Source organism: Buteo buteo, chromosome 4 (genome assembly GCF_964188355.1).
Source record: "Buteo buteo chromosome 4, bButBut1.hap1.1, whole genome shotgun sequence".
Lineage (NCBI taxonomy): Eukaryota > Metazoa > Chordata > Aves > Accipitriformes > Accipitridae > Buteo > Buteo buteo.
Genome location: NC_134174.1, coordinates 2599827 through 2624210, shown reverse-complemented (window position 1 = coordinate 2624210; position 24384 = coordinate 2599827). Strand labels below are relative to the sequence as shown.

Below are 24384 nucleotides of genomic sequence, written 5' to 3'. Positions count from 1 at the left end.
TTGAAGTGGCCGCATTTCAGTAATGTTGATGACTGTGCTGGTGGAATCTTAATATAAGGTGCTATGTTTAAGAGAAAACAAACGCCACAAACAAAAAGTAACCCTTTTAACCTGTTCCCATATGTACATTTTCCCTGTCCTTCCCCCATCAAATAAGCTTACACTGACTACTTATCTCAGGATGAGCTCCTTTCTTGCAACCTGAGCACTTTTGTGTGTGTGTGCAGCTCAGAATCTTTCAAGCTAATCTTTCAAACTTCTACCCCTTTTGCATCATTTGGTCTGCAAATCCTTTTATCTCAAGTAGGAGAGTGACCTCAGCTATTTCCAAAATATTGCAAAGGAATCATCTTTTTTAGTCCTCAGTCTTTTATAGCTCTTTGTTTGCTTTTAGCTTGTTAATTCTTACAAGACCGTTTAAAGGTGAACAAAATTGGTAGCAATTTCTTCCATCATCTTAATTTCCAGTATGTTAATCAACACACGGTACTGTTCATCATCAGTGTTTTACATCTACTCATTAATCTTCACATCCTGTGTACCTTTTCTCATTTTCCTTTTTTTTAAGGGGAAGGAGGCAGTCAGGAATAGCTATCTTTGATCTGTGTGCTTTTCATATTTTCCATGCTTTTTAGGTAAAGGCTCCCTGCTTTGGGACCATCTGGGTGTTCTTTAAGTTCAGGGTCATCTTAGCTCGCTCACGTTCACTGGTTTGTCTTGATACCAATTCACACTATGCTGTACACTGGCCTGTGGCTGTTCGGTAGCAGACAATTCCCAATATTTGGGTTTAAGTGCAGCCTGAGTGCCAGTTTTCCATGTGTCCCATTATTTGGATGTCCCACTCTCAAAGGCAGAACTTTTCAGCTTCATCTTGATTCACATTGCAACTAAAATAGTGAACAAATTTACAGATGAAATACAGGCTTACTTGATAAGACTTACGTCAAGCTTCTAATTAAAAAATATAAATGCAGTTTAAAAGCAGGCTTAATCAGTTACTCATTACGTGTTTTCAGCAGTGGAAGCTCAAAGTACTCAACAGTCTTCTGCTTTCTGGATGTTAGCCGCTTCCACAAGGATGATGAAGAGACTGGAACATCTGCCCTATGACAAAAAGCTGAGGGAGCTGGGACTGTTCAGCCTGGAGAGGAGAAGGCTCAAGAGGGGTCTTCTCAATGTGTATAAATAGCTGGAAGGAAGGTGCAAAAGGACGGAGCCAGGCTCTGTTCAGCAGTGCCTAGTGACAGGACAGGAGGCAATGGGTACAAACTGAAACACAGGAGGTTCCCTCTGAACATCAGGAAACGCTTTTTTACTGGGAGGGTGACTGAGCACTGGCACAGTTTGTCCAGGGAGATTGTGGCATCTCCATCCTTGGAGATATTCAAAAGCCATCTGGATACGGTCGTGGGCAACTGGCTCTGGGTGCCCCCGGCTTGAGGAGGCAGGTTGGACCAGATGACCTCCAGACGTCCCTGCCAGCCTAAACTGTTCTGTGATACTGTGATTCTGTCCATCATCCATGGAAAACACGGGAATTTTGCAGGCAAAACAGCCTTGACGTTGGGAACTCTTGCTTAATTTATTGCTAGTTAACACAAAATTCTGATCAGTGGTTTGGGTTTTGAGGTGGGAAAAAAAAGAGAACACCTCAAAAAACACTTAAGTAAACATGTTTTCTCACTCTTCTCCAGGTGCAATTTAAGTCCAATACCTTCACTCCCCTCCCTTTCTCAACTTATTTTTTCGATGGCGTATGCTCAATCTGTTGGACTCCCTCTGCTAAGAATGGATGGCACAGAAAGTCGGTGTCATCTGTGAGGGTTTCTTTCTGCTACTCTGCTTCTTACTGGTTTCCTCTGCAGGACTTTGGTTCTTCAGGTTTTCCTCTGCTACACTTTTCCTTAGAGTGCCTGCTCCAAGGTGGATTACCCCCAAACTGCAGTCCCGTTGAGGCTGTCCCCACTCCAGCGTGGGTTACCCCCATGCCACAGTCCCTCAGAGTGGTCCCCCTCCAAGAGTGTGTCTCCAGCCGCTTGCAGTTGCTGGTTTCTTTAAATTTGTTGGAACAGGGGTGCCACGTGCCACCCCAAACCAAAACAACCCACTGGAAAATTCCTTGTCTTGTAATTCAGCATCCCTTAGATGTATTTGTAGTGCTAGAAGGTTGGAGGATCAGTTCTCTAATGCATCATCTGCTCTTGAATTTATCATGTTAAATTCTTTGAATAGCCACCATAATTTGTAGATAATCTGCCTTTTTGCCTGGTGCAAAGTCCCAACAGCCAGAGTGTGAGTACCTTCCTGTTTCTTAAGCAAACTTTTCAGGTTAGATCCTTATCTCACACAAGTCAGGTGCAAATTGCATTCAGTGAACTTGTTTAGATCTGGCTACACACATTTAAGCCATTTTTTAGTCATTTTCCTTTCCTGTACCTTTTGAAAGCAAGTTCCTTGTAAGAGCAGTAGATCAATTCTCCTCCTTTTAAATGTCAGCATTGTCTTTATTCATCCAGCAAGGCAGCTGAAACCTTCTGGGTTGCTGCTGTTTATTTGCTGTTTTATTCAGAGGGTTCAGCTTTTTTCCTTTTGTCATACTGTGTTTGTGTATGACTTGACTTTTTTTTCTCTTCAAATTGTGACCTACCACACTGTTTTCTTTTAACCTTTCTCAGTTGTTTGTTCATGTTTTCCTATCTGTTGTCTGAACTCAGAATAGGCTGGTATCCCAGCCGGAAAGCATTTGGTTTTCTAGTTCGAACAACCATTATTCTGTTTCTTTGCCCTGAAGAAGCACCTAGTTGGTGGCTTTCTTTTTTTTTTTTACTGCTTATAGACTTCCAGGATTGTGGAGGTCTAGAATTTAAAAAAAATTTCCTCTTTTTGCTTTTGACATCTATTTTACAAGGCTTTTTGGAAAGCTAAAATACTGTTGAAAACCCTTTTAAGGGACTGTGGAGGTTTAACTGCAAGCAGATTGGAAAACTTTGGCCAAAGTAAGGAAAGAAAGAAGAATTTTAACAAATATCTTGCTAGTACTTAGGTTCTAGTTTGTTGTAAAACACTAAATTAAAACCTTCCAGATTGGATGTTATGATAGGCAAATGTTTAGCTACATTTTCTTTTTAAGGCAATTAAGCCCTGCTATAAACTGACTGTGACCTTTAAACAAGCTGCATAGTGGTTCTGGTGCCACAGTTATTTTCTATAAACTTGCAATTTTTAGCTCATACAAAGCAGAGCTCTTTTTTCAGGCTTATTTAATTGATCCTTATTTTCTAAAGGGTCACTACTTACTACTCTAGGTAATAATAAGTACAATAATAACTAGATATAGATAAGTAGACTTTAACACCAGAAATAACCATCAGATTATCTAAGCCAAATTCTATTTTAATCCAGACTGATATTTTAATTATTATTTGACTAAATACAGTTCTTCTGTATTTATTTAAGTGTGGCTTTCAATGGGAGAGATAGACTTCTTTCAGGGATTTAAAAAAAAAAAAAAAAAAAAGATTAAAAAGACATGGTGGTGGGGATTACCTACCATTTCTTTTGGTACTATTTGCTCATGGTAAATCCACTTTTTAAAGAAGAATAATATAATTTTTGTCTGTTGATTCACCATCCAGCTGTTTTCTCTTGCTGTAGCTTCTCTCTGCACCCCAACCCCTGCCAAAAGAAAAAATGTTGGGGAGTTCTCTTACCTACAATTATCTTTGTGTCTAGGTACTCAAACACAATGCCATTATCTACCTCTAACCTCCCACCCTCAGAAAAAAAAATAAAAATCACTTACTCATTTCCAGTTAGCTAAGCCAGGTGGCTGTAAGAAAGAGGCTTGAAGGACCCTCAGGTGCTTTTTCTGGACCCTTGAACCACTTGTAGTTCTCTTCTGTACATCTAATTTTCAGGTTCTCTGAAAAAGGCTGCTATTCCATTATCAGTCTTAACCAGAGTCTTGTAGTGTTAACTCTTCCCCTCTATATACATTAGTCCTTTTGTAAGTATGAATAGCACGCAGTAGGTAATAGGAGTGTTAAAACCCAGGTAACTACTTGGGAAATACAGTCGAAGCTGAAGGGAGAAGAGAAAGGGGAGAAAAATCTAATTAAATGTGATACCCTTTCATGTTTCATAGCATCTTTAATCTTCATTATCCTACACACCTACCAGAGCAAGGAGAAGGAGCAAAAAGCAGGGGCAGTGTATTAATTGCACCCTCAGTTCAGTGTATGTGCAGGGTGGCAATGACAGGAAAAACAAGGTTTGGTTCCCTCAGACTTTTTGATAACACTGTGTTGTGTCGAATCACACTGTGTCCCATTATTTGGATGTCCCCGTTCCTATATTTGCAGGATCATAGCCAACAGATCAAGGCAAGTGACTGTGCGCTTGTGAGGCTGCATCTGGAGTACCACACGGAGTTTTGGGGGCCCCTCTACAAGAAAGGTACATACCTTTTCTTGTATGGGAAAGGAAACGTACGGGAGTGAGTCCAGTGGAGAGCTCCCAGGGTGGTGGGGCTTTAGAAGCACACAACTTGTAAGAAGATGCTGCGGTAATTGGGTTTGTTCAGCCTGCAGAAAAGAGTGGTTTTTTGCTGTCTGTGACCATCTAAAAGAGTTAGAGGGAAAAATGGAGCCAGACTCCTCTCAGAAGTGCACAGTGAATGAATGAGAGGCAAACATCACCAGTTTCTGTGGAAGACACTGGCTGGACAAAAGGAAAAAATTCTTCCCCATGAGGTGTTAAACACCAGGAGCAAGAGACCAGAGAGACAGTGAATCTCCATGCTTGCAGATTTTCAGACTTTGACTGGAGGCCCTGAGCAGCCTGATCTAACACTGAAGTTAGCCCTACTTTGAGCAGGGGTTTGGACTAGAAACCTGGAGGTCCCTTCCAAGTTGGATCAGTGTATTATTCTAGCAATGCTATGAATGCTGATTCCAGACTTCCAGAATTCTTTGACTTGCTCTGACATAGAATCTTGAAGTCTGTACTTGCTGCCCATAGACATCAGTGTTTACTCAGTGACCACAGTGTGCTTCTGAGCTGCTACAATTATTTCTCATCCTAGTATATGGGCATTGTGCAGTTTGCATTTGAGATCACTCTTTGGTAGGTGTGGATAGCCTTCGGCCTCACCGTTATCCTTAATGGCAGGTGCCATATAAGAGGGCTCAAATGCCTTTTAATTTTAATGTACAACAAGTTCTGTAAAGCAGAGATGAATGTGGTAGAAGATAGCAACCAGAGAAGTTCTGTTATTCTAGCAATAGACAACAGAGTGGTTTATACTGCTTCTTTAAATGTAGAGTTGTTTAATTTCCCAGTGCTGCTTCTTTTCAAGTGAGCATTCAGAACACTGCTGGTGAACTGAAAAAATCCAAAAGTTGCTATAATGTACTGAAAATACTAAAACCAATGTGGAAATGTTGTAGCTTGTAAGGTTTTTCTACTAATTGTTCAAAGTAATAAAATTAAAATCCTAAAAAGTGATACCAATTATTAGAAGTGAAGGGCTTCTGTCTGCTCTCTGAGGACTCCAGATAAATCTGTAAAAAATGAGTGGAAAATTAATAGATACAATTTAAATACAAAGTCCCTATTTTTTTAAAGTTTAGTATTCAAGACAGAGGGAGACAGTTGCCTTTTAAAATGTGAAAAGCTTTTTATGTCTAGGAATGGTGCTAGCAATATAAATACACTCAACCCCCAACACTTAGGTTTCTTTTTAGAATGCACCTTTTTCTTGATTAGTTCTTTATACTGTAAGCAGAGAAGCAGCATCCACAATAAAAAATAGAAACCAAAAATAAGGGTTTTTCTTCTAAATTAAGGATCTCTAACTGGAGGAGTCACTACTAACTTGAAGAACAGCAATACTTTTTTTGCACAGCAGTATTTGTGTTGTACTCTGACCTGTTACTGCTTTGTGCAGCCTGTCTCCCACTCATCCAGCTCCTCTTGCATATCAGGGTTTGAAATGAGAAAAGGTTAAGAACAACTAGTTGAAATGCTATGCCCAAGTTGAGTGATGAGTTGATGATACAACAGTAAATAAATCTCTGATCTTCAAAGCTGAAAGTATTTTTATCATACATTTGGGTCTCTTGCATAATACAAGTGATGGTGTGTTACTAGCTGAGTGGGGGCATAAAATTCTGGTCTTGATTTAAACTTTGCCAATGTTAGATCTAGTCCCCTTATGAATTAAATTAAAAGAGTCTTCTTTCTTTCTAGTCTTGGTCTCAGTGCTCACCTTATTTTTCTTGGCTGCACGTGGCATTGGCTGTGCTCTCAGCTGACCCACCATGGTGATTTTTCCAGTCCCTTTTTAACCTTACTGTTTCTCGAGATAGTTGACCGTATTATTAACATGGCCCAGATGGATACTTGGACTTTATTTAAAGCCAATTGTAAACTACTTCTGCTTGTGTTTCCAAGTAGTCAGCAGAGCTGTTGTCATTATTACTGCTCTTCCTATTCACTTTCTGCTTCCCTTTCTTTCCCATCCATCTCTTGTAACTCTTAATCTCCCTGCTTCTGGAGAACAAAGCCTTTGTGATGACAGTGTGGTTATTTGCTGAAAATGAGTTTTAAGAACTGATTTTTTTCCAGAATAGTAGGGTGAAAAACAAGCTTGTCAACATTTTTCTCATAACAGTTCCATTGTTAGATCTATTTGTAGTATATTTTTAATTTTGTGCATTCTTTATAGACATCTCTGCTTCATTTTAGTTGCTTATGCTACTGTTCTGTGGTAGGTTATCCAGCACACAAATTAGACAAGTGTTTTAATCTCATGTTTTTGTATTCTGAAATATAATCTGGGGTGATGCTTTACAGCTAGCTTGTTGCCAAGACTTAAATTATCTTTCTGCAAGTAAAACTACAGAAGGGAAAAATGGTTGGTTTCTTTTCTTTGTTGTAAACAGAATGTTTATACTTGTTGCCACCTAAACCAATTGGAAACTTTACCTTGACTTCCATGAACTTGAATTGAGCCCTTGGCTACATTCCAGACTCAAACTGTTCTGAACATTAAAGCTGGAAAAGGGGAAACATAAACCCCATTTTTAAAAAGGGAAAAAAGGAAGACCCGGGGAACAACAGCCCAGTCAGCCACTCTGTGCCTGGCAAGATCACAGAGCAGATCCTCCTGGAAACTATGCTAGGATATGTGGAAAATAAGGAGGTGACTGGTGACAGCCAGCATGGCTTCACTAAGGGCAAATCATGCCTGACGCGTTTGGTGGCCTTCTATGACGGGGTTACAGTGTTGGTAGATAAGGGAAGAGCAACTGACATCATCTACCTGGACTTGTGCAAAGTGACACTGTCCTGCACGACATCCTTGTCTCTAAATTGGAGAGACATGGATTTGATGGATGGACCACTTGGTGGATGAGGAATTGGCTGGATGGTCGCCCTCAAAGAGTTGCGGTCAATGGCTCGATGTCCGAGTGGAGAGCAGTGACGAGTGGGGTTCCTCAGGGGTCGGTGTTGTGACCGGCGCTGTGTAACATCTTTGCTGGCGCCACGGACAGTGGGACTGAGCGCACCCTCAGCAAATTTGCCGACCACACCAAGCTGTGTGGTGCGGTCGACACGCTGGAGGGAAGGGATGTCATCCAGAGGGACCTCGACAGGCTTGAGAGGTGGGACTGTGCGAACCTCGTGAAGTTCAACAAGGCCAAGTGCGAGGTCCTGCACATGGGTCGGGGCAATCCCAAGCACAAATACAGGCTGGGCAATGAGTGGATTGGGAGCAGCCATGTGGAGAAGGACTTGGGGGTGTTGGTTGACGAGAAGCTCATCATGACCCAGCAATGTGCTCTCGCAGCCCAGAAAGCCACCCGTACCCTGGGCTGCATCAAAAGCAGCGTGACCAGCAGGTCGAGGGAGGGGATTCTGCCCCTCTGCTCCGCTCTGGTGAGACCCCCCTGCAGTACTGCCTTCAGCTCTGGGGTCCTCGGAACAGGAGAGACATGGACCTGTTGGAGCGAGTCCAGAGGAGGGACATGAAGATGATCAGAGGGCTGGAGGACCTCTGCTGTGAGTACAGGCTGAGAGAGTTGGGGTTGTTCAGCCTGGAGAAGAGAAGGCTCTGGGAGACCTTCTAGTAGGCTCCCTTTAGGTACTGGAAGACTGCAAGAAAGATGGGGAGGGACTTTTGACAAGGGCAGGTAGTGGTAGGACAAGGGTTAATGTCTTTAAACTGAAAGAGGGCAGATTTAGATTAGATGTAAGGAAGAAGTTCTTCACTGTGAGGGTGGTGAGGCACGGGAACAGGTTGCCCAGAGTGGTGGTAGATGCCAAATCCCTGGCAGTGTTCGAGGCCAGGCTGGACGGGGCTTGGAGCAACCTGGTCTAGTGGAAGATGTCCCTGCCCATGGCAGGGGGGTTGGAACTGGGTGATCTTTAAGGTCCCCTCCAACCCAAACCATTCTATAATTCTATGACTTTCTCTTGCGCTCTGTCTAGATAATTCATGGGAAGTGAGGTTTTACTGGAGTGGGGCTGCCTGAAGTTAATGGGCTCTGAGTGTGCATAACACTGAAACTCGCCTGTGTTATTCACCTGTAGAGTTCAATCACTGTGAAAGTGGCATTTATCAAGGACAGAATTTCCAGCTTGTCTGACTGCAAATATGAAGTGTCAGAAAGGCCATTAAAAAAACCCACCTGACAAACCCCACCAAATAAAAAAACCCAACAAACACAAACAGCTTTTTCTAGAAGGAGAAATTTCAGTACATAACAATATGGGGGTTTTGGTTTTGTTCTGTTTTTTGGTGTTTTTTTTTTTTTTTTTTTAAAGTGCAATAAACAATTGAATGTTCCATTTGCTTCTTAGAACATGTGCTTGAAAGCTGTACATTGATCTTAATTAGTTTTGAGAATAACTAACTCTTTAGGAACTGGGAAGATAAAAATAGAGCCAAATGATCTGAGCAGAAAGCTTTGAATTTTTGCTGCTTGTGTTTCAGATAATACTTTTCCTGGATGTCTTGGAACCTCTTTAATGTCATTTTCCTGCTTGCTTTCAGTTCTTCTCTCACTGCATTTTCATCTCTCAGCTTCTCAGTTTGACAAATGTTGTTCCTGATCTTGTTCTTGCTTTGGTGAAATTGCTGACAGCTTTCAGGGCAGTGATGAATGACTCTAACTCCCCTGAAGTGACTGGGGGGGTTAAAGCACCTTTGGAATTGAGAAATTTGGGGTGCATCTCTACCTGCCAAAGGAAGAAGATAAAAATTAGCACTTACACTTCTGCCAAAGGTTTCTAAGCTGTGTCTGCATGCCTGTTGAGCCTTCTCTATTTGTATTTACAGTGGCATGTCAGCTTTTTGGGAAGAAGCAAATTCAGGTTTTTTTGCTTCATCTGTGGTGTGGTTTTCTGATGTGTTATGGCCAAACTTGCATTACTGTTCAGAAATAGATACTGGGAAGAAAGAGGATGGATAGTGCTTTTTGTGTCAAGTGCTAGGAAACCCGTAAATGCTGTTGAAGTTGCAGCGTTGGTGGGCTTAGGAGGGGCCCGTTCAGTCCTCTGTGATTAATACTGCGACACAAATTCTTTCTGAAGACTGAGCTCTAGCCTGAAGACTGGCAGCAAGTCCATGCTCTCAGCATCCATGCAGACAAGAGAATTTCATAGTTAGGGATTTCTTGGCAAAATTTTTCAGGAGTCAGGAAAAAGTGCATCTTCTTCTTAGAAACTGCTCTTAATTTAAAAAGCCTAACTGCCCCAAAGCTATTTCAGGGTCAATCTTGACTTGGAGGCAAGCAGTGTAATACAGTGTTGATAGATGTTCTTTCAGTATAATTAATATTTACTGGTATTAAGGGACCAGCCCTTAGTTTGGCTGTCTACTTACTGTATGTCCTTGCTTTTCATTTTTAATGTTTACCTGACAGGTTTTGCTATAAACTTAAATCCTGAAGTGCAAGCAAATGTCTTATTTCACTAATAGTATCTTCAGTTATTAGGGAATGATTTTTTTTTTTTTGTTAATTTTAAATCTCTGTATGCAGAACATTGTTATTTGTAGTTTCTTACAAAATCAGCACTGAGATTTTGGAAACTGCAGAGGTATGACTTTTTTTTTTTGTAACTGTGGAAGTGCTCTGAAAAACAAATAATCTGGGAGAGATGCAATTTGACAGTGTTGCTTTTGTGCACTGATTTGTCATTCCTGGTGGCTTTTGTCCACGTTTGCTTTTAGGATACAAATGTAAATTAGATTCCTTAGTCTAGTGCCCACTGGAGGTCAGCTGGTCACTGTTGAAGTGCATCAGTAGAGAAATGTTATCTATGGCCTGTTTACATTGCTGTATGTCAAGATCCTTGTCTGTTACTCTGTTGCTTGTATAAAGTTATTTTGCTTAATTTGAGCCTTAATAATTGAGCATTAAAAAGACCCCACACTCTTTAGAGTTCAAAAGTACCTTTGAACTAGCAATAGTTTTCATTAAGCTGATGGCTGTGTTTATTTAAATTGTGTAGTTACATGACATAGCAGCTATGTAGACTAGAACATGAGGCCTTCTAAGCTTTTTCAGCTATGTCATGACATCACTTTAAGCAAATAAAGTTTAAGCCATTTTCTCCCCATTTGTAGAATTGGGAATAATGTTTTGTTGGTGTTTCTGTAATGAAAAGAATGAAGACAATCAAACATCATTGTCAGTATCTTTTTCTAACACTTTTCTACTTGATAATCCTCTTATTTTGTGATAAACTGTGCTTTGATTTTTATTTAACAGGCTGTGTTTTAACTAACTTGTTTTATACATATGCTCAAAATATTTGATGACCGCTCATTAAATCTGAGTTGTTTGCATATTAGACCCTTTTTATATGTTGAATTTTCTTTTAGGAATAGAAATAAAGAAATACTACTTAAATGTTTTCTGCTTTAAAAGTGTATGGATAGAATCATCATGGTATTCAGACGCTCCCCAAATCAAAGAGAAAAGTCCTGAGAGATAAATGAATTGACCTTTAAAAGTTGTCACATGTGTTCTCCTTCCAGGTGTCAGCGGTAGACTCCTTGGAGGGTCCCCTTCTTCAGGTGGAGGGATTGAGTGATCTGAGACTGGAGCTCCACAGTAAGAAGATGAACATGCACTTAGTCCTGATAGATGAATTACACCGTCATCTTTACATCAAATCAACTAACCGAGTAGGACAACGCAACAAGGAGAAAGGGAGAATAAGGTGGGTTTGGTGTGACGCTGAGGGCAACAGGTCTGGGTGGAAGAGGACTGTATTCTCCCTTTCATAAGGAGAAACTTTCTTGGGAGACTGCCATCGACTTAGACCTCAACCTTTCATTTTTGGCAAGCAAATTTCTCAGGTTCATGGCTGTGGAGAGCAGAAAAACTCCAAATATGTTGATGCACCTTGAAGCCTGTGAACAGTCTGTTCTCGTTCTTTCACTTTTGCTTAGTGATTCTGTTGGTTTTGTGCCGCTTCCCACAGAATAATGATGAGGTCAGTTCCTTTTAGCATTCTTTTCCTTGTCTGATGCATATACCTTTCCTACAAATGTCATGATCATGAGGCTCAGGTCAGGCAAAGGGAAGAACACAGGGAAAGACTGGTCATCTTTTCTAGCAAATGTCCAAGGATTAAAAGACTTCCAGCTAACCAATATTGCGCCCTCTGGCTAGTAACCTTATGAAGTGCCTGAGGAGTGTCATGGCTCTCGTTGTGTTTCTATGGTGTTTTAAAAATGTTGAAACGTCTTACCTGGTTGGTGCCTCAGATCAGTGGAAACTCAGCTTAAGTGTAGGTGCCTGGCTATTTTTTCCTAATTTTGCAAATTTGAAGTTTCAGGGCAATAGAGTTGTTGGGAGGGAAGGAAGAAAGATAGTGGCTAGAAAAGAGGCACAGTGTTGGAAGATAACTTTTGTAGAGTAGGAGAGGTCATAAACAGGGGCTGGGAGCAAAAAGGGAGCCAGCATATGATAAAGATGTAGAGAAAAGATAAATTGGTATTCTATTATGAGAAGGAATAAAAAATGCTTACCAAAAATAGGAGGAGAGATAGTAAGTTACATTAAATGAATTTGTGAAATAAAGGATTGATTGAAGTTGAAATTTCTAGGAAGGAGGGTTGCTAGCAAGTCATCAGTCTCTTCCTTACTCATCTTGTTAATTAAAAACAGACACAAAGCTTTGGTGTACCCAGACTGTGCAACTGCTAATTAACTGCAGTTTTGTACAACTGCTACAGGTATCCTTTTTCTTCTTTTCTATCTTTTTTTCACATTCCCTGTTGCACATCATTGATATTTGGTAACATGAACTCTTGCATCACAGACAGTCTTGTTGCTTTGTTTTAGAATGTTGCCCTAGACTGGCTGTTGACCAGGATGCAATAAAGTTTATAATTATTTCTTGTATTGGTTTTAAGCGTATTCTGTCTAACGCTGCTAAGCTGGTATGCATAGCTAATCCCTGTAAGTATGGTATTGTAGGTGTATAGGGAGTATAGGTGGTTCTTATGCAGGATAGTAAGCTTAGCCTTTGTCTTTGCAGGTTTCTATAAGTATTTTGATCTCTAAGGGAACATACTGAACCCAATTATAGGAGCATTCTCCACTTCTTTCTCTTAAAAAATGATTTTTTGCTTGTGTTCCCCTGCCACGTCCAGCTTCATGCCTTTCATTATGCAGCTGGGGCAGCATGACAAATTTCTGGCAAATAATAATACTATGTGAATTTATTATGAAAATGACCAAGCAGAAAGTCTTTCCTTTCTGAGGAGGTTCATTTGGAGAGGGATGCATGTAGGTGTGCACAGAACAGGAATTTGAAGGGGAGGAAAAAGAGTGGAGGTTTCTAGTGGGAACTAGAAAAGCTTGAATGATTAAGTAGTTGACAGCAGCCATGGAAATGGGAGCATCTCTTCTCCTCAATATGTAGTTTTCCAGAAAGATCTTAAGAATTCCATGTTAATTTATCATCATGTTAGCAGTAGTTAATTGTGCTGGAGTTGAACATGTCTGCCAGGAAATAAATCACGCGCTATGGCAAGCTCCGATGTGCCTGTGTCCTGATCGTGGTGTTGTGACCAGTCAGACAAGTCTAGAGTGCTATTAATTTCACAGAGGCCTCGGGATACCAAATTTTGCCTTTGACATGATAGCGTTCCCTCATCATTGCGGTTTTTTTGTTTTTTCCCTTTTCAGTCAAATGTGTGTATATATAGACATCCACTCGTATTCATCTGTGGACTTCTGCTTTAAGTTACGTTTTGTAAACCTCTTGTATCAAAACTCTGTGTTACGTATATCTATTGCTTAGGCTTATGAATTTAAGAAATAAATGGATAATTTGTTGTGAACTAATTTTGTAAATAATAGTAAACTGTTTGCTTTAATTCTCTCCTTTCACACAGTTCACTTGTGAAAGATGCCTCTCCTGTACCTCTTATGGATGTTACTAACTTATCTACACCTCGAAAGTTCCTTGAAACTTCCCAGTTCAGTACTCCTGGAAGCTCCAGCAGTGAGTATTTAAGTCACATGCATTCCTTGCAGAATTAATTTGTAGATCTTCAGCTGATTTTACAAGAGTAGTAGTAGTAGGCATATCATCCCTTCTTCATGGTTGGCTGCTGATGGGAGGTCCTGAGACAAAAAGTTAGGAAGTGATTTGTGCAGTGTCATGAAATGAGTGAGTCGTATGTCCAGCGTCAGGACTTGGCCATATCTGCACTCTTCTTTTGGCAAATCGTCCTTCCCCTCTCTCCCTGCCCATCAACTTCAATTAAATACACTTAGTTTTCTGTGCCTCTTAAGATCTTGATCATGTTCTTGATATCTTGAGCAGAAGAGAGATTTGCAGTCCAGTTTGCGTAGAGGTCTCTTCTATGTAATTTAATGTAGGCAGGCAGGTATGTGTAGTTATTGCAGGAGTGTTTTTTGCTGTGTGGGAGCCAAAAGGTCAAAGCTTTTCCTTGTGGGAACTTTGTAACTTTGACTAAAGGTCTATCTATACACAGGAATAATCTGGTGGTGATCCTTGTATACCTGTTACTACAACAAACACTGAGCAAAACACTCAGTTTCATTGGTGCTTTTGTATGAGGCTTTGACAGTATTGCACAGATGGGGAATTAATCCTTGTATTGTTTCAGTAGATTAATAAGTGGGGTTGTCCTTGTTTAACAAATGAATAAAATGAATAATACAGAAGTGACCTACATCTCTTCCCCCACTTCCTTTCAAAAATTGACTGTTTCAGTATTCCTCAATGCAGAGAATCTTTCCTTCTCATCCTTATTAATTCTTTTGTCGGCTTGTTTCTGTTTTTTCTTGTCATGCTTGTCTCCTAGACTCTTTCCTTTGATCATTCTTATCTTTCAGTCTTGTAGGGGTTTTTGTTATTTAGCCCTGCTCCTGTAGGGTTGGCTAGTCTCTTACAGCCTGAGGCTATATTTCTACATAGTGGAGGTTTGTGAGGAGTCACTTGTGACGTGCCAATGCAAACTTTCAGAGCTGGAAACTGCAGCTTGGTCGTGGAAACCTGGAAGAGAAGAACGGTATGAAAATTCTGAGGAAAAAAACTTAAGAATTCCGGTTCTGTCCCTGTGATCAGTGAGAAGTTCAGTTTCTTGCTAAAGATCACGTGATTTTGGGGAGCTGAGGAAATAAACCACAAAAATCTGAATCCCAGTCTCACCACTGTAAATGTTAACCTACTTCTTTTTCAGTGTGTTAGTTGTATACTGTCTCCACCTAAAATAATAGTTCTCTGTATAGTAAGAAAAAAAAGAAAAGTCTGAAGTTATGTAGGTGATAGGGATCTCCCATCATGCCTTATGATGCGGAATAGACAGCAGGAGATGCACCTATTGAAGAATACAAATCCTATCCTTCTTTCAGTATCTTTAGTGTCTTCCGTAGTTGTGTGGTTTTTTTTGTTATTGCTAGTGTGATATGAACCTTAAATATGCTCTGAAAATAATTTTGTTGACACTTGTCACCTTTGAAGACTTACAGATCCTAGCCAATTGTCATCACATCTGCTGAGATTGGTAAGAGGTTTGTTATTATCCAAAGCTGACCAAGAAGTTTTTTTTCTTAGCTGTAGCCAGTGTAAACCTGTTTGTAAAGGTAAATGCATTTTTAGTATTTATGCTGGGCTACTGCAATTTTGTCTGTAAAGGAAAGTCCCAAGGCATACTTCTTTTTCAGAGCCCAGGGCTTCATGAGCACTGACCCTAGTGTTCCCATTTATGTACTGCCCTTCTGCTTCAGCAGAGTCCAGTTGAAGATTTTCATAGAATCATAGAATACCAGGTTGGAAGGGACCTCAAGGATCATTTGGTCCAACCTTACTTGGCAAAAGCACGGTCTAAACAAGATGGCCTAGCACCCTGTCCAGCCGAATTTTCAGTGTCCAATGTTGGGGAATCCACCGCTTCCCTGGGGAGATTATTCCAATGGCTGATTGTTCTCATTTTGAAAAATTTTCCTTTTGTGTCCAATTAGAATCTCCCCAGGAGTAACTTGTACCCATTACCCCTCGTCTTTTCCACGTGACTCTTTGTAAAAAGGGAGTCTCCGTCTTCTTTGTAGCCACTCTGTAAGTACTGGAACATGGTGATAAGGTCTCCCCTAAGCCTTCTTTTCTCAAGGCTGAACAAAGCCAGTTCTCTCAGCCTTTCCTCATAGGGCAGGCTTCCCAGTCCTTGGGTCATCTTTGTGGCCCTTCTCTGGACCCTGTCCAGCCTGTCCACAGCTGCTTTGTATAGCAGGGATGAAAACTGAACACAGTGTTCCAGGTGTGGCCTGACAAGCGCTGAGTAGAGTGGGATGATGACTTCTTTATCTCTGCTGGTGATGCCCTTGTTGGTGCAACCCAGCATCCTGTTGGCTTGCTTTGCCGCAGCAGCACACTGTTCACTCATACTGAACTGCTTGTCCACCGGGATCCCGAGGTCTTTTCCACAGAGCTGCTGCCCAGCCGGGTAGATCCCAGCCTGTGCTGCACTCCTGGATCATGTTTTCCCAGGTGCAAGACCTTATATTTGTCTTTGTTGAGCTTCATAAGGTTCTTGTTAGCCCACTTGTCCAGCCTGTCCAGGTCTTTCTGCAGGGTGGCTCTCAAGTGTCCACTTCCCCCCTGAGTTTGGTATCATCAGTAAACTTCATCAGGGTACACTTGATCCCATCATCCAGGTCACTTATGATACTAAACCTATATATCGATTTTCAGTATATAGTTCTTGTACGGAACTGACTGTGATCGTCCATGACAGTCTTGCCCACCACGATTACCACTTTGTATGATAACAAGGTTGTATGGAAATCAACAGTGTCATGCTGTATGTAGACTCACAGTTGTTTACAGAAGTCTTCTGAGGAGCAGAACCAAAAAGAACCAACTTCAGTTTTGAAGTAACATAACTGCTTATCTTGCTGCAGTTGGAACCAAATCTAAATTCCAGATTTTTATAAAACTTCTCCAAAATGAATTAAGTCTGGGTTATCCATCTGGCAGGGATGTTTGTAAACTTCCCTAAGATACCTTCTGCAAAGCATGAGTGATGTGTGTTAAGATTGAAAGTTAAACCAACATGTGAATGATGCCCCTCCTATAAGGAAGGAACGAAGTGCAAGAGACTTAGTTTGATTTCATTTTTTGGCAGAGATGAGGCCAAGACTCTTTTCCACCATCTTTTACTTAGAATAGGATATGGGATCCCTATTTAATGCATTAGCTGCAGTTAGAATAGGGATGTTTGGGTTTTCCTTACCTGGGCCATTCACACATTTCTTCTTATACAAGTAGTGAGTCTTATGTTTTCAAATAAAAAAGGTTATTAGGTTATTTCCCCACCCTGCCCCACCCCATCCCAGTATACCAGGCAATGTTTACATGTGTAAGAAGAGAAAAAGGTGTGCTATTAATCACTTGTGATAGCAGAACAAGAAGTGATACTAGCATTTCTAAAGCATAGCTAGATAAGTATTTTGTGACTCATTTGAGACTTCTAAAAATCAGTAAGTTGTAATTTTATTTGCTTGGTGCAATGCTGCTGGTGTTTAAAATCAGTTCTCCTAACATGCCCTGATAAACAGTTATTTCATACCATATTTGAATGAAGGTTCTAGGGTACAAGCAACAGGTAAGAACCACAGCAGTGGTCTCTAGGAACTAGGTTGTTTGTGAACATAAAATTGCATTGCTCCTTTCACTTCAAATGCCTGAAAACAAAGGCTCTGATGGCTTCATCCTCAACTCTAGTAAATCAGTATAGGTCAGTTGAGAATATGCCTTAAAAATTCTCATTTCTGCAGATCTGTTCTTGCTCTTCATGCCCAACACACCAGAAAATCTCTTACCTGGTTTCTCGTTACACTCTGTATCATTCAGTGAAGTGCTGGGCAAGTGTCCCTCAGACTGGGAAAGATGTAGATTATAATAGAAAACATTTGATCAGCATAAAGTATGCATATGGTTTTGCTTCAAGTGCACAATGTACTTATGTATATTTTTTCCATATAATTTTATTTAAAAGTAGCCTTTTCCAGGACTGCGGAGCTACCAGAGAATTTAAAACTTATGTGTATGCGTAACAAAAGCTGTTTCTGCCTTTAGTCATTTAAGCTATTTGGCTTTTTATTGATGAAACAAAGTGGCCATGCATATTAATGCATGTCATTATGAAGCACTGACTCATTCAACCCATCTCAGTAAAGATGCCAAAATTTTGAGTCCTTTCTGCATTCACTTCCCAAAGGAGATGTTACCTTGTCCTGTAGAATCTTTATAAGGAAATTAAAGCTGTTCCTGCTGTACTTAAAATAAACAGAACCTTCAGTAACGTTCATCTGAGGATTGTAGATACGGCAGTTCACCAGTAACATTTTCCCTTCATGCCAGTTCAGAGAAATAAATTCACTTTTAAATTATATTTCTCTGCTTGAACCTTCTGTACTCTGAAGTGTATTTATGAAGGTTCCTGCTTTGCCAGGCTCTTCCTGGAACTATAAAATGTGCTCACCCAGTACAGAGCAAACCCAAGAGTGCCCTTTCCTGAAAAATTCCTGAGAATACTTTTTAGAAATCTGACAAAGATGAGCTGAGGTGGTGACAATTAACGTTGTTATTGATGGCATATGTAAATTTTATGCTGAACAGATAATATACTTCATTGTTGCATACTTCTCAGCTCTAAGAGAAAAAATTAACTTCTAGATCCAAGCAGTTTGGTGGTTTCTAAGGTCGAGTCTAGCTACTGCTTCTGGCTCTTGTTTCTTCAAGAAAGCAAGTACTTCTGCATAGGTGAAAACATATGGAGACCTGTGAATTTGGCCCTGCAAAACACCTGCAGGAGCCAGACCTTTAGGGTCCAATTTTAAAGGTGGCTCTAAAAATGCCATTGTGGTATTCTTTGTCTGCTGTCATGGTTGCTTCCACTTCAAACATACTCAACAAATACATAAAAGATCCCGCACCACCCCCCCCCAATTAACCTCACCTGAGGATCTGACACCAGCTGGGTGATTTTTCTCTATCAATTGTAGTAAAAATTAAATGATCTCCTCACTGAACCAGAGTTTTCCCGTTTTAGCTGTTTTGCATTTGCACAAATCCAGCTGAGGGCTCGATGAGAAGGTGGTGGGAATCCAGCTGTGAGTCTGATTCTGTCCACTATCATTGCAGTGCTGCACAAAAAGTGGAGTTTGTTCTTAGGGTAAATTTTTGTGCTTAGGATGTTTTAGAGGAAGTCTGTTCCCGCAGTCTAAGAAGGGTTTGCAACTACACAGTAAACATTAAAGCCTATGAAGTAACTCTTTGTGTGTCTGTTTTTGCAGGACCATGATTTCTCTCACTGATCCTCGCTAATGGTTCGTGTTTTGACTTGATGCTTAGCACTGATGTGTGCAACCTGTGTGTGTGTTTGGGGAAGGGAAAATGAAGAAAATTTTAGATCCTTGTGATGACAGCCAAAAGGGTAGTGCTTAGTCACTCTTCCTGTATAATTTTATTGGTTGTTCTTATATGTGGTCCCAGCGTAAGATATTTGACTACCGTGCGCTTATTTTCTTATTTGGAGACTCAGTTTTCATGCTTATCATGTCTTATCGAATGGTTTGGGTTAGAAGGGATCTTAAAGATCATCTAGTTCCAAACCCTTGTCACGACCTGGGCTGGACAGACCAGGGAGGGGTCGTGGTGAATTCGGAATTCCCTTGGGCTAAATGAAGGTGCAACGACATGAAACGATCAGTGAAACTTTTTATTTTTGGCAGAAGCAGCCTGAACTTGGAAGGCGTTAACAGTAGGTGGTGTGGTTTCTTACAACAAGAATGGGCATGAAACTATGTCAGGGAACCATGGTAACCATCGGTAAGACAATAAGGAGAGCCCTCCTGTTGAGTCATGAGGTTCAGAGCAGACCCCCTTGCTTTCTGGACTCCTTCTCAGAGAGGAGCCCAGGGGCGGCTGGATCCACTCCTAGTCCCAGACTTGGTCAGTGGTTTATGTCTAAAGGGATGAGGTATAGGGATTATGGAAAGAGAGAAAGAGAGAAGGAGAGAAAGAAAAGAGAAAATACAAAGATTTCACTGGTCCTGGGTCCAGCGTTGGTCCAACCAGTCTAGAGGTCCACTCCCAGAGGGCGCGCACATGGCTTCTTTGTGTCTGCACCTTTTATAGCCCAGTTCCCACCTTTTTTCACATCAATCACTCCCCCTCTTGGTCTTCTGGGTGCTGCCCGTAAGGACTAACATAACTCTTAATCTTCTGCGCAGGCGCCGTTACGGGGAGTGGTCGTGAGCCCCCTCCCCAAATAAGCTCTGGGTGACCCATGGGGTTCATCAGGGCATGGGACTACGCGTCCTCCGACACACCTCTGGTGTCCCCTGTCACGTGGGGCTGCTATGCTGAACTTGCCTTTTTGCTGGACCTTGCAAGGGAGCCAGGCCCCGGTCCCTGTCAGTCACGATGGGTGTTTGAGGCGTTAACGGTGTCCCGTCTCTCACACCCCCCTGCCACGGGCAGGGACACCTTCCACTACACCAGGTTGCTCAAGGTTCCATCCAACCTGACCTCGAACACTTCCAAGGATAGGGCATCCACAACCTCTCTGGGCAACCTGTGCCAGTGCCTCCCCACCCTCAAAGTGAAGAACTTCTTCCTTACATTTAATCTAAATCTACCCTCCTTTAGTTTAAAGCCATTACCCCTTGTCCTATCACTACGTGCCCTTGTAAAAGTCTCTCTCCAGCTTTCTTACAGGCCCCCTTTAGGTACTGGCAGGCTGCTAGAAGGTCTGCCTGGAGCCTTCTCTTCTCCAGGCTGAACAACCCCAACTCTCTCAGCCTCACAGGAGAGGTGCTCCAGCCCTCCTCTGGACCTGCTCCAACAGGTCCATGTCTCTCCCATGCTGAGGACCCCAGAGCTGAAGGCAGTACTGCAGGTGGGGTTTCACCAGAGCGGAGCAGAGGGGCAGAATCCCCTCCCTCGACCTGCTGGTCACGCTGCTTTTGATGCAGCCCAGGATATGGTTAGCTTTCTGGGCTGCAAATGTACATTGCCAGGTCATGTTGAGCTTCTCATCAACATATAATGCTTGCGTGTATTATGGGGATTTTGCCCATGTCTTACAGAGTTGCTTTGTACAGTTTTCTCAGAATGAAGTGTTGTTACAGGGATTTGAAAGAGTGGCCTTGTCATATTAAAATGCCTCTGTTTTTGAAAGACTAATGTCCTTAAAACTGTAGGTGAAACTGTGAACAACACTTTTAGAAAGAGGAGATTTGCTTTGAGGCCTTGAGGTTATTGATCTCTGAGACCCATTTTCTTCTGGGCTTTACCAAGGCAGAGAAGAAAATGACCAAATTTTCTAAAGGACCCATTTCTAAAGTAACTGTCCATTTGTTGCTCGTTGTCTCCATTCATGGGTCAGAACAAAGATTCAGCACCAGAAATTAGCGGGTGACGTTTCTTCAAATCTTAAATTATGCCTTTGGGGCACTATGAACTTACGTCCTTTTCTCTAGGAGGATTGAAGGCAGAAAGGGTATACTCAGAAAGGACGTAAATCATGGAAAATAGTACATTAAATTTTAGTAGTTGCCCATAAAAGCACACAGCTAATGAAATCTTCTGTAATGAGTAGCAGCAAATTTTGACCATTCATTGGAATGAAAAACAAGACCCAAGAGCCTTTTCTTTAGCTGCTTTGCTTAAATGAGTTATCAACATTGGCTTTTCTGGGGATCAGACTGGAGCTATTAAAATGCCTCCTGCAGCAGGTTTCTTTCTTGTGAAATGGCAGAACTGTACAAATGAGGGTATCATCAATTGGAACAGACATTTTTATAGGGCATCGTCAAACCAGGGAGCCGTCAGGGAAGTTTCCACCTTTGTAACTATGGAGGTGATGAATCAATGATGCACGTGATTCAACTTACTAGTGATTTAAACTGAGGGTAGATTTTTGACTGCTTAAATATGGAGTTGTGTGTTTTCTGATGCACCGCTTCAGTGATGCAAAATTTTTGAAAATGGCTGCCTATTTCATTGGAGAATGTGGCATTCCTTTATGTTGTTGTCTTGGGAGGCTTTTGAGAAACCATATTTAAATGTTCAGCTTCACATGTGGTTTTCAGAGATCATTAGAACAAGAAAATCTTCAGGAGTCAGCATGGCTTCACCAATGGGAATTCATTGGTGCTCTGGGTGCCCCTGCCTTGAGCAGGGAGGTTGGACCAGATGACCTCCAGAGGTCTCTTCCAACTTTAACCATTTTGTGTGATTCTGTCATTTGGTGTCGTCTTTGAATGGAATTAAACCATGAAAACCACTTGAAATCATTAAATGATTCTGAAACTCAGGTTTCCAAAGAGGTCAGTTTAGCTAACAACATTTCAAGCTATATGTCAAACTGATCTGGAAAGGCCTCGATCAGACTTAATGCAATCCAGTATTTCTATTGGTTTGCATAGGCCTATGTATAAGAGTTGATAGCTGAGATGGGACAGCAAAGCAGTATGTTGAAGCTGGTTTTTTTTAGTATAAAACTGCAAATTGAAGTTTAAAGGCTTTATTATGGTGGAGAAGGGCAACTGTAATTTAAACTTTAAATATTCATTTACTGACATCACATTTCACTTGTTTTACCCTCAAGGAGTGTGGAGAAACTTACTTGGTATTACTGAAGAAATCCTATGGAATTCTTCTTTGGTGTTTTCTACCTGTATTGTTTTTGAATATAGTGAAGCTGGTTTTAATTAAAATAGGACTTTTTTTCCCTTCTCTTTGAAAAATCGCAAAGGAGAAGTGGTTAATCAAATTAAATCTGAATAGCAGATCCACAATTTAGAATGATTTGTAAAAATAATCGTTGTAAACATCTATAGGAATTTAGTGGCTTCTCTATGTAACGCAAGCACTTATGGCATGAACGATGATCTTACCCCTTTAAAGGGAGGCATGTTTTACAGGCATTTCAGGTAGAAACTGTTGACCGTAGAAAGCTAGGAATAGGTTCTGACAATCTTGTGCTTTTTGTCTTGATACAAATGAATAACAAAGTCATTCACATTCTCAGTTTAAGAGTGAATGCAGATGAAGGTTTCAGTTCTGAGAGCTGATCTGTAGGGACATCTTCCCCCACCTGTGGAGCTCCTCTGCCCACAGAGAATAGCATGTGGGATTGCAGTTTTCAAGGTGAGCTTCTTTACAACCACCTGTCTACTTTGATGCCTTTTTTCGAAGAGGTGGGGGACAGGAGGGGCTGATTCCTGGGCCAAAGCTTTGTGGTCAGATAACCCCTTGATGACATTAAATGGCACAAGAGGATGTTTGAAGTGGGGAAGAAGAAGGAAAAGAAGAACATCTTCAGTTGCCCGGGGTTGGAATCTTGTCAGATCTTACAGATAAATGGGCCCCCAAAGCTACCCAGGGTACCTGTTTAATAGGCAGAATGTGCAGGAAACATGGTCCCTACTGTTTTATCAAAAGACCAGATCTAACAAAACTTACATACCAGTGTGTTGCTACTAGATACTGAACTATTCACTTTGCTGTTGTTTGTAAGAGATGTAAATCAATGTCCTGACTATTTGAGGGTGTTCAAAATTGCTTTGCTCTTTTGAAAATGGAAGAGCGTTCATCTTAGTGTGCTGGCAGAGTTCTCAGCAAGATTGCTGCCTTTAGTCCTCTTAAATGCTGTCCTCACATTTGGATACAGCAGTATTTCCTCCCTCTCAGGTTTTCATTGTGTGATATTAAGAATAATTTACAGCCTGCTTACAAAGGGGCTGCAGCTTAATGACAGGGACCTGTCCTCTAAAAGGTTGCTTAGGCTGTGAAATGTTTGCATTGAACTCAGAGGAACAAGATAGTTGGTTTTTTTGTTTTGTTTTGTTTTTTTTAAAAACAGTAAGTTAAAACCTTTCTTCCTCTAGCATTTCCAGTGCTGTCTTTTCCGTAGCTCTTGTTCCAAAGAGCACATTTTCTGTGTTTGTGCCTGGCATGCTGTGTTTTTTTGAGAGTAACAAATAGCATTAACAAAGTGGGTAGACCATGTACACAGTGCTCAAAGTGCTTTGCAGCCTTGTGGGTTGAAAGGTGTGTGATAGATGAGAGCTTTGAGCAGAAATATGCGTGCTTGCAGTTGTTAACTTCTAATTGGTATTGCTGCTTATGTGTATTTGAAGTATCGCCTATATTATCTTTGCTTTTTTTGCCCTTTAAAAAAAAAAATTAATGCATTGTGGGTGTTTCTAGTTGCTTGCCCCATAACTTGCCCAAATTTAATTGAAAAAAGCGAGTGTGAGAGAGGAGAAAAGCACTATTTGATCTCTCTGATGTTCATTACTTAAAACCTGATGTCATTCTTCATTGTGACGTGTGCTGACCTCAGAGGCTCCATTCTCGTCACACTCTTACCTGGCAGTGTTGCTGGTGCTCTAGGTTGAAATGCAGGAGCGTGTGAACGGTGAGTATGGCTTAAGCTAGAGGTGCTGTGGTTGGGATTACACTGACGGAAAGAAACAATCTGCTGTGGAGGTTGGTGTACGGTGACACTGAAATAAGTATTGTCTGTTTATTGTGATGCTCTTTATGAAGTGGCACCATGCAGGCTCTTTGGGACATGGTTTTCTTGATCTTGTGTTAACTTAGTGGTGCTGATGCTCTTCTGTTCAGAGTGTCATAGCTTTAGACAGCTACAGGGCTGCGTGCTACTTGTGACATGCCAGTTTTCATTTCTGCCATATCATTTAAATCCTTCTAGTGGATCTTTTGACATTTATTCAGGTTCTTGGATAAGTTTTGATTTAAGTAAAAAATCTGGTGAGCAGTAGAAACCATGGGAGTCATCTGTCATCCAAC

General features: G+C 41.2%; 1 protein-coding gene across 1 annotated transcript in view; it reads left to right on the top strand.

The window, feature by feature from the left end:
* EXOC4 (exocyst complex component 4) overlaps window positions 1-24384 on the top strand; it is a 404410-nt gene that overhangs the window by 35021 nt on the left and 345005 nt on the right. Inside the window, exons 4-5 of the mRNA XM_075024592.1 lie at window positions 11051-11235; window positions 13424-13533. Coding sequence (XP_074880693.1) covers window positions 11051-11235; window positions 13424-13533 — 295 coding nt within the window. The remainder of the gene's footprint in view (window positions 1-11050; window positions 11236-13423; window positions 13534-24384) is intronic.